This window comes from Halichoerus grypus, chromosome 6 (assembly GCF_964656455.1).
Source record: "Halichoerus grypus chromosome 6, mHalGry1.hap1.1, whole genome shotgun sequence".
NCBI classification, from domain to species: Eukaryota; Metazoa; Chordata; class Mammalia; order Carnivora; family Phocidae; genus Halichoerus; species Halichoerus grypus.
Window position 1 is genome coordinate 150,432,094 of NC_135717.1, and position 10,091 is coordinate 150,442,184.

General features: G+C 35.9%; 1 protein-coding gene across 2 annotated transcripts; it reads right to left on the reverse strand.

Moving 5' to 3' along the window:
* Positions 1 to 941: 941 nt before the first annotated feature.
* On the reverse strand, positions 942 to 8,896 carry KERA (keratocan). 2 transcript variants are annotated; one of them, XM_036114491.2, is made up of 3 exons: positions 8,601 to 8,896; positions 6,052 to 6,945; positions 942 to 1,884 (listed from the first exon to the last, which is right to left on the reverse strand). In XM_036114491.2, the coding sequence occupies exons 2-3, from the start codon at positions 6,935 to 6,937 to the stop codon at positions 1,718 to 1,720; spliced, it is 1,053 nt and encodes a 350-aa protein (XP_035970384.1). In that variant the 5' UTR covers positions 6,938 to 6,945; positions 8,601 to 8,896; the 3' UTR covers positions 942 to 1,717. The 2 variants fall into 2 exon arrangements, with proteins under 2 accessions (XP_035970384.1, XP_035970383.1); XM_036114490.2 differs by lacking the exon at positions 8,601 to 8,896 and adding an exon at positions 8,355 to 8,592.
* Between the last annotated feature and the right edge of the window lie 1,195 nt (positions 8,897 to 10,091).

Here is a 10,091-nt window from a genome sequence, read left to right on the forward strand (position 1 = left end):
AAAAGTTGCTTTCATTGTTGGATGATTTTGAACAACTATTAGAAATTTCTTCCTTGGCTAGAGTTAAAATATGGCTCCATATACGTTTCACCTACATGTTCTACTCTTCATTTTGGAGCCCTTGGAATACATTTTATCCCTTTTTCATATGGCAAATTTTCAAATATTTGAAGTTCTTATATTTCTCTCAACATATTCTTGTTCCCCAGCCTAATGATATCTGATTACTTGTATTTTCATGACATAAATTTAGTAATTTTCTTTATGTGTTTTGAAGTCTTCTAAAAAATATTCTTTTCTTAATGTCAATTAGTTTCATTTCTTGCCTTTAGCCAACATTTTAAAAACTCTGTTCAAAGTATGTTAATTGGTTCTTCCCTCCTAACCCCAAATAAGTTTTCGTGTGAAAAGAAGTAGGCAAAACAGTACATTATGCTCTTTTCTTAAGAATTCACCTTATAGAATAACATTAAATTTCTGAGAAGTCTTGGTGTAAAGTAACATGTTAGATTTTCCTTAATCTGGTTTTTCACAAGCATATATGATCATTCTTCTAGGGAAATATATCAAATTTTATAAGATATTTCAGAATACTGTTTGGAAAATATATAAATTCATGAATTAATCTCTATGGAATATTTATTATTTATAGATATGCCCTAGAAATTAGAAGTCTAAAGTAAACTACACTTTGTTACTAAATGAAATCCTGGGTTCTTTCTTTTTAACTCATGAGAAATAGTTGTATTATGTTAAGTGATTAGAGTATAAATTTTTTCTTATGTTTATCAGAAGAGAAGGAAAAACAAAAGTAGGAGAAAATATATTTGCATATATTCATGGTAGAAAAATGGAAATTATTGTTATTGTAATACTTTTTATAAAATATGTTCTTAATAAAACTTATAAATAATACCCCTGAAATAAATGTTTTACTACTATTTCATTAGAAAGCATTCACTCTTTTTATTTAAAAAATCCAAAACCACTGGCAAATATAAGAGCTGAACAATTTGCAATTCAAGTGGATTTCTAATGTTAAAACACTAAGATTCTGTAAGAAATGCGTTATAATAAATGTAAAACTTAGGACTTGTTTAATTGATAGAGTACACTGTACTATATTAAGAACAGCAGCTATAAAAAATAGTAGTGAACTGAAAATTACTGTTTTTCTGTTATTTGGTATTAAATGACTAAAAGTCTCCTTTCATGAAGTATTTAATACATTTCATATCCTTTCTTGAGCTAAATACCGCACTTATACTTACAAATGTTACTTAGCAATCTGAAATTAATTATGATGAAGAAATACCTCATTTTTTTCATATCTCCTGTTAGATTACTGTGTTTCTACTATCAATATAATATCTGCATAAGCAATTTTGAACATATGCAAACCAATATGTCTTTTATATTGCATAACAATACAACTGCATTATTTGATGTTAGTAAGCTGTGAAGAGACAAAAAAGAACTATCTTTGAGTTGATAAACTATCTGAACTCTGTGTCTGTTTTACTAATTAAAGAAAAGCTAACTGTGCTACATATCATTGGTGAAAGCATCTTTGAATAGAAAACATAAGCTATACAAACAAAAATGGTGGCCAAGAGCAATTGGAAATGTGACTTTTGTCTTAAAGTTATGAATAGTAACCAAATTTCATTTCAGAAATATTAACTCATTAAACAGATTTTAGATGTTGAAGATGTGTTTAAATAATGACAGCCTGAAGGAGCCTAAAGCAGTTCATTAAATCCATTGGAATTGGTGGTTTGATTTCATTTCCATCCAGACGGAGGTAGCGAAGGTGCGGTCCATAACTGAAGGAATCTTGTTCTGCAGGCAGTGTGGGAGGACATATTACAGAGACGTTCACATCTATGGAGACAAAGATGGCATGAACAAATGAATTAGAACAGAAGAGACCAGGTGTGAGAAGACCAACAAGCCATGGAACAGTCTTATAGCGGGCCTAGCAGCCTGATTTGTGAAAGTGCCAGAGATACAAACCATTTTTGTCAAGTTGGAGGTATATCTGCCTTATAAAAGTAACCCTAAGAAAATGTGCAACATATATATAGTCATCTCACTCCGTATTCAGTTATACTTTGCACAGAGCACGAGAAAGGACATTTTGTTAAAAGCTGTGATGGAAGGGCGCCTGGGTGGTTCAGTAGGCTAAGCCTTTGACATCAGCTCTCAGGTCATGATCTCAGGGTCCTGGGATGGACCCTGCATCGTGCTTCTTGTTCAGCTGGGAGTCTGCTTCTCCCTCTGCCCTCCCCCCTCCACTAGTGTGTGCTCTCTCTCTCTCTCTCTCTCACAAATAAATAAATAAAATCTTAAAAAAAAAAGCTGTGATGGAAATAAAAGAATACATCATTTGTTTTCTAAGCTTCCAGGTGAGATAAGGCATGCTTAGATTACTATAAAATGAGATGGGTAGTATTTAGAGCATTAGAAGTGGAGACAAAGGTTCATAGAAGGAATGGTTACGTGCATGGGTAGATGGATGGATGCATGGATGTGTAGGTGGAAAATCAGTTTATTATTAGGGAAAGTGCTTAAAAATTAACTGAAAATGCAAAGTTTCCAATTAATAGTGTACGATGAGGTTTTTAAAAAGTACATGTAACTGAAGTTTACATATATAATACTTACAGAAAAGAACATTGCATCTTTATATTTAAGTGTATTTAATTAGAAAGGATATATTTGCCAAGAATCAAATTACAAAGATCCAAGCCAGGAAATATCTCATCAGCCTTTTCAGATGGCTAGGATGTGAGAAATCATGCACCTGTCTTGGATCAGAGCCCTTGGCATCAATGACTATACTGAAATTTAGGAGTATTCAGGAGAGGAAACCTGTTAAAACAGCAAAATTCAGACAAGTGTGCATTATAGCTGATTTCAACCATAAATCTGCATACTGCTTTTAAGTCTCATTTGAAACTATTTTGAGAAAGAGGTCTTCCCTTAGAAGATGAGACCCACCTAACTTTGGCAATGGCTTTCCTTTGAGCTAATGCTTACAGCGAGGTTGCTATGCTCTGATCTTATGCTATTTTGTGAATTCAACTTGCTAAAAATAGTGACTCGTAATGTATAGCAGTTTGTGTATATAAAGTTATCTTTCACATGCATTATTACCTTACCATCACACAGTGTTTTTCAGGCAATATGATTATTCTCCCTTACCTGGGCATTGCAAGTGGTTCGGACAGGTAAGGTAATGCGCACAAGGTATTTTAGCAAGTAAGTGGCAGAGCTGACACCCAGCCTTGTCCTTTTCCTACTACATAGGGTCCCTTGCCTCCTGGAGAGACCATGTCCCTTTTAATGTGCTACCATCTTTATTGCCTTATGCCCCATAACCAATGCATGTCTGCATAAATGTAATGTGAGAAGCAAGTGTTCTAAATGTAGTTATATTTTCATAAATTAATTATGGTGTTTCTCAGAGAACGTCACAAAGGATCTTATTTGAATAGATAACATTTTTGCCAAATTTAAAGTCCTTTAGATTGTTTAGAAGAAATAAATATTTCCAACTTTTTCATAAGAAAAGGTCACCGTCCTATAAATTCTAAGAACTCTTCATATAAAAGGTATGTTTCTTGGAAATCACTTTATTAACAACTAGAGTAGATTATGCAGCCAGAAGAAATAAGTACTTTAACAGTTATTGTTACACAGTGTGATATACCGGTGAGCCAATAATTCTAGCCAGGGAAATTCTTATTTTACATTTATTTTCTGGGAATATAGAAACGACCATGCCTGATATCTACATTAAGGAACAAATAAATCTCTCTTTGTTGTTGCTGTTAAAATTATTCTTACCTGGGTTGGTAGAAATTTTTCTAAAGTCTTGTATTCTGGAAATTGAAGAAAAATGTGCTGGGATTATACTGTATGAATAGGAAACAACACTTGAAATGAGAAGGAACTGATGTCAGGTCCTGTATTATATTTATTCTTTGTCCTTGGGCAAGTATCCTCACTTAGTTGACCCTCAGTTTCTTTCTTCAGAAACTCTTAATAAGTTACCAACCAAGATTCTTGTGAGGATTAATCCGTGATTTTCAAAGTGTGGTCCTTGGACCAGCAGCATTAATACCTCCTGGGAACTAAATCGTTGGACCTACTGAGTCAGAAAATATGAAGGTGGGGCTGGCAAGCTATATTGTATAAGCCTTCCAGATGATCCTGATGCATGCTAAGGTATGAGAACAACTGAAGAACAGAAATATATGAGAAAACACCTAAAACTTTTAAAAACGTGAGTGGAGGAAGAACAGAGTCCTGCTCTCTTTTTTACTATGTAAGTGGCTGGTGTATGTGCCCACCTGCGTGTTGAATTTTGCTATCTCACTCCTCAAGACCCTTTTTCTCAACTTCTCAGGGGGATCCCCAATTCACAAACAGGGATCTATGTGGAATCCCTTTAAATTCACTTCCCACATCAAATACCTGTGGGACTTCTGTTGCCAGATAAGGAACGCATGTGTAGAAGCACAGAACTTTCATCAGGAAAAAAAAAATGTATATATTTAGGTCAATATTGACTGTTGTACTATCTGGTTCAGTGAAACAGATTCAGCGATTAACATTTTTTTTTTCTGTTGCATCTTTTGCTCTTGACTGCAGGATTAAATAATGTGTCTCATCACCATGGAAAAATGTGGGAGCAATCTCTTTGTTAATTCCCAGATTATATGCTCAAGTATGCTGGTAGAAAAACCAGGAAAAGAAAAGAAAGAAAAGAAAAGAAAAGAAAAGAAAAGAAAAGAAAAGAAAAGAAAAGAAAACAAAACAAAACAAAACAAAAGAAAAAGAAAAGAGGTCTTGAATAACTGAGTAGTACCCGGTGGAAAAATAGTCTATTCTTATAAATAGGATGCCTGTGTGATTATTTGCTTAAAGGAAACTAAGGTATAATAACCAAGCAGTACCACCTTCTGACAATTATCTGTGCCATTTTCCCACAAACTATCCGACTGCTTCCCACTTTAGGAATGTATTTTCTAAGGCTGGGCAGGAGAAGTCTCCTTAGGTTATCTTCCTAAAGGGCTTGTGCCAGTGTTGAAGATTAGTGTCAGGCTGGTTCCAGTGCCCCTGTGGTGAGACCATGATACCGTCCACCTCTGCAGTAGGGTCAGCCTGGTCCCAGGCAGGACTGTGAAGATGCTGTGTTTGCATTTAGCATCTCCAGCCTCTTCTCTCTATAACCACATCTTCCTTTGATGGTACCTCTGCCTCCGAGGCACTTTGCATTCATTTCTCTCTCCCTTATCGAAAGCTATTTTCATGAAAGGAGCAATCATTCTACCTTGTTGATTGTCATTAGTCCTAAGAAGTCACCAACTTCCAGGAGTACTTGTTTCCATTTCAATTGAACAAGGTGTTAATCTACAGTGTTGGTCCCCAATGCTTAGTCCCCAGAGCAGCAGTCTCAGCACCACCTGGGAACCTGTTAGAAATGAGAAGTCTCAAGTCTCATCCAGACTTAATCAGGAACTCTGGGGTGGAGCCACCAATCTGCACACTCTAAGGTTTGAGAAACCCTCTAATCTAGAGCAGAGACTTTAATTATGGTGGTTTCAAGCACCTGTAGTTTTTAGGACCAAGGTCCCTTTCTGACACCTCCTAAATCATAGTCCTATTACTATGCATGAGGTTGTTTGTGCTTGGTACATTTTCCTAAATAAATCTACCCAGTGAGGCAGAAATATTGGAATCTCCTCGGAGTAAAAGAAGATATATTTGGTTTCTCCAATGGATAATCACCCTTTGTAGATTACTAAAGCCCACTTTTCAATTTACAACTTGAAGATTTGAATTTCTTGGTTCATTAAGATTGTGTGTGAGAATAAATAGACAGAGACAAAATACTGAAAGTTGAAAAAAGAAATCTCAGGGCACATTAGTTGTGGGGGGGGGTGGTGGAAAGACCAACAGTTGTTATTCTTAAAGAAAACATAGAATAAGTTTAATGACCACGAGCATTTCAATCAAAGGCATACCCTGATGATTACTTACTTTTAATTTTGTTATGATCAAGGTGAAGGTGCTGCAGATGAGCACTGATTCGGGGGACCTTTGTGAGTTGATTGTGAGACAGTTGAAGGTCTAGAATTGAGGATACATCAAATCCACTTGAAGGGAGCCCTGCGTCTGATAATTTGTTGTGGTTTAGTCGCAGAAAGGCCACTTTGGGAATCACGTTAAAATAATTTTCTGGTATTCCTTCAATGGAATTGTTGTCCAGAAACAGTTGCATTGTATTGGCTGGTAATCTTGGTGGCATATTCTTTAGGGCATTCTTGGCCATATTTAGCTGCATTAGGTTCTTGAGTCCCTTGAAGGTATCTCTCTGAAAGGCATTGTCTAGTAGTTTATTGTGCTGCAGGTCAAGAAGGGTCAGGTTCTCCAGATTGCTGAAGGTCCCCTGAGGAATTCTGGACACCTTGTTTCTGGCCAATTGTAATTGTTCTAAACTTCTTGGCAAAGGAGAAGGTACCTCCTCCAGCTCATTATCTTCCAGAAATAAGAAAAGCAGCTTCTTCAGTTGGCTCAGGGCTCCTTTTTCAATTCCATAGTTGGTTATTTTGTTCTTGTTTAGATTTATCCATCTCAGCTGGGTGGCGTTCTCGAATGGCTTCTCAGGAATGGTCTCTATCAAGTTGTTCTCAAGATAAAGATACCAGATCCTTGAAGGAATAGGAGGGATTTCTTTGAGACCTCGATTTTCACAGTATAAAGCGGTAGGGAAACTAGGGGGACAGAAGCATTCCCTGGGACAGTCAAAGTCATGAAGAGCCAAATCCTCTGGATCACTTACGTCATAGACCTGTCTCACACTTCGAGTCCATACAGTATCTGTTATGAATAACACCCAGATGATGAAACAGATTGTGGCTGCCATTATAGGACCTGGGATAGGGAATATAACTGTTAGATGTTTGAATATCTTGACCTTTAGAAGATTATGTGCACTGAAATAACCAGTAAACATTGTTTCTTTGAGGGAAGGTAAACACATGTCAACAACATATACACAGATATCAATTAGTACACATATATTTAGTAGGAACTATATGCAAAGCATTTTGCAAACACTGAAACTGGCTCACTAATTTCTAGCTTCCTGGTTTTAACCCAATCACAATGAAAACTGAGAAATGGAAAGCAAATTTTAGGAGCTCTAAGTGCTTTTCCATCTCGGGCTATTTAACACAAGAAAGTTAACTGAAACCCATAGTTGAATAAAAGAGTATAAAAAAAGTAATCTTTTAATAACTCAAATTGAGAGTCTGTGTTGTTTCTAAGAAGTAAGCATATGCTTTTACTTCTACTCCTAAATGAGCAGAACATCTGGATGAGATTTCACAGGCTCTTTGGCCCTTGAACCAAAGAAATAGAGAGATCAAAGAAGATTTTAGCAGTTTGTTGTGAAGGAAGGCTTTAAGATACGAAAAAAAATGTGTGATTAATCTCTTGCTCTGTTGCTCAACTTCTCCGGTAAGTTTTATATTGGGGTTTGGGGAAAAACTTCTAATACTATAAGTACAAAATCAAGTTGTTCAACCAGGGAATTTGGACTATGAACTCTATATCCCAATTAGGCAAGTAATATATTCACTTATGGCATTACTGTGGTCGATAAGAAACAAAACAAAGCAAAGAACATGTTTAGGGAAAGATAGAGCTCCATTTTTTCAGAATGGCTGCTAATAAAGAATAGGTTAACACTTATTGATATACGACCATCTCAAGGATATAAATGCTCCCCATTGAGTATCAACAAGGTTATGGGTACAACAAACTGTTCTCACAGGAAAAATAATATATATATATATATATAATATATATAAATATAAGTTTTATATTTATATAAGTATTATATATATAAATTATGTATAAATATAAGATTATGTGTACCAAAAAACCCATATATTATATATATACATATATATATATATATATAAAACAGTAACATTCTGACCAATGTACATTTAATTCAATTGCTTGACAATAAGAACTGAATACATTTTACTGATTCTTCAGGAGAAAATAAAACAAGCATCATTTATGAAATGCTGATCTTTCCATTGTGCCACTAAATTGAGGGAAATGACAAGTGCAGAGCTGCTTCCGCAAGCTGTCGAATTTTTTACGATTGTAGAATTCTGCTCTGGTCATCTTCCAATAGAGACACATTAAAACATTCTTTTCTTCAGAATCAGGTTTTACTTTAGTTATTAAGCTGTAACCCTGCCTCTGATGAATCAGAATTTTGAATTCGTAACTTTAGGTTTTTAAAAGTGCAAGAAAGAGTTTACCTTGCTGTCCAGGAATATACCGTTGAGTCCTGTGTCTGGGTCTGAAGTTTGCTAAAACTCAGTTAAGGGGGAAAAGAAACCACACACAAAACAAAACAAAACAAAAACACCCCGTGACTAAAACGGTTTGTTTTTATTGTATGCTGTCAAACGTCCTATGAGAAAAAATAAAACCTACTCTGACCAGTCACGGTGAACACCTTTTGATCTATTGTTTCCACTTTGCCAGGGCTTCAGAATGCTTACCTCAGCCTTCTTGGATCTTCTTCTTCTCTTTCTATTGGTCACTGCTCATTCCCAGTAATGGATTGACCAAGGCTCCCCTGTCGTGTTTTTATGAATCCTCCCTAAAATATATGCATCAGTGGCTCCAACTTTAACCCTTCCAACAACCACAGCACCTCGGTACCTAGGCAGCTCAGCACAGGAAAACTGACTCTAAGCTTAAGAACCTATAGCAAAAATTCAGGGCAATTGTCACTCTGAAGTCACAGTTCCAAAGATGTTGTAATGGACTGATATCTAGACCTGTTCAGCCAGCAGGCAACGGAAGGCAGTTTTGATTTCAAGTATAACAAGAAGAGATTTTAAAGTGTTTTTTCTCTCTAGAAAATCTTTTTTAAAAATTGAATACAAAAGAAATAAGTGCTGATGTCCTTTGTTTCCATGGAAATATTTTATTCATTTCTCATTTAAAACAGATGCTGGAATTCTACTTAGAAAATATTGTGTGTGAGGGAAAGATAGAAAAACATATTTGAAAAATTTAAAAATGAAATCTGAGAAGCTATACCCGATGTTGGCATTAAATGTGGTGTTATGCTCTGTTTTATAGAAATAATTTTTGTATCTCTGGTTCCTATTGGGAGCTTTATTCCAAGTAATTATTAAAATGAGATTTTTTTTTCTCATTAGAACAGATGTTTTGCATTTAGTCCATTACAAGACATTCCGTTGCACTGCTATTGGTTTTCCTTTAACACATAGATCTGAGATAATGTCTTCTAGTTCTTATATTTGAGAAGAAGAATCGTTGTGCCATTTGAAGAAAGACATGAATAAAAATAGTTTTCAAACATTATTCATGGATGGATTGTAGACATTTTGTTTTTCAAAACTTATCTTATTCTGAGGTCAGGAAGTTTAATTCACAAGACTCAGTAAGCACTGCTCACATAAGCAACATCAAAGATAGAGCACAGAGAAGAGGAGGGGAGGAGAGGGCTCTGGACCCAAAAGACCTTTCCTGAACCCCCACCTCCTGCCTCCTAACCATCGGCAAGTCAGTTAGGGCTCTGCCAGCTCACCACCGTACTGGACTACCTCTCAGGGTGGGCCCTACTTTGTCCTAAATGCTTATGGAAATGTTGGCCTTCCTTTAGCATTAGCCGCATGCTCTCAACTGGGAAATTCATTTAAGTGTAAGGGCTTTTATAGGCTAAGATCTGATTCAGACATGATCTCTTAGTAGCTTGTAGAGGTACACTTATCTCACATGTGAGTAAAAAATCAAGTGTGACTGGTTTTCTCAAAACAATGATTTCTCCATCATGGTTCAACTTTCCTCTCTCTTCCTAAACCCTCAGGATATATACAACAGATGATCTTCAAATCTGCACAGCCCCCTCCAGCTAGTCATCTCCTTTCTTTCTTAATTTTCTTTTTTAGCCAAATTACTTGTGTCATTTCTTGATTTGATGACACAAATGTTGCTGCATGTTCATTGTAGGAAAATTA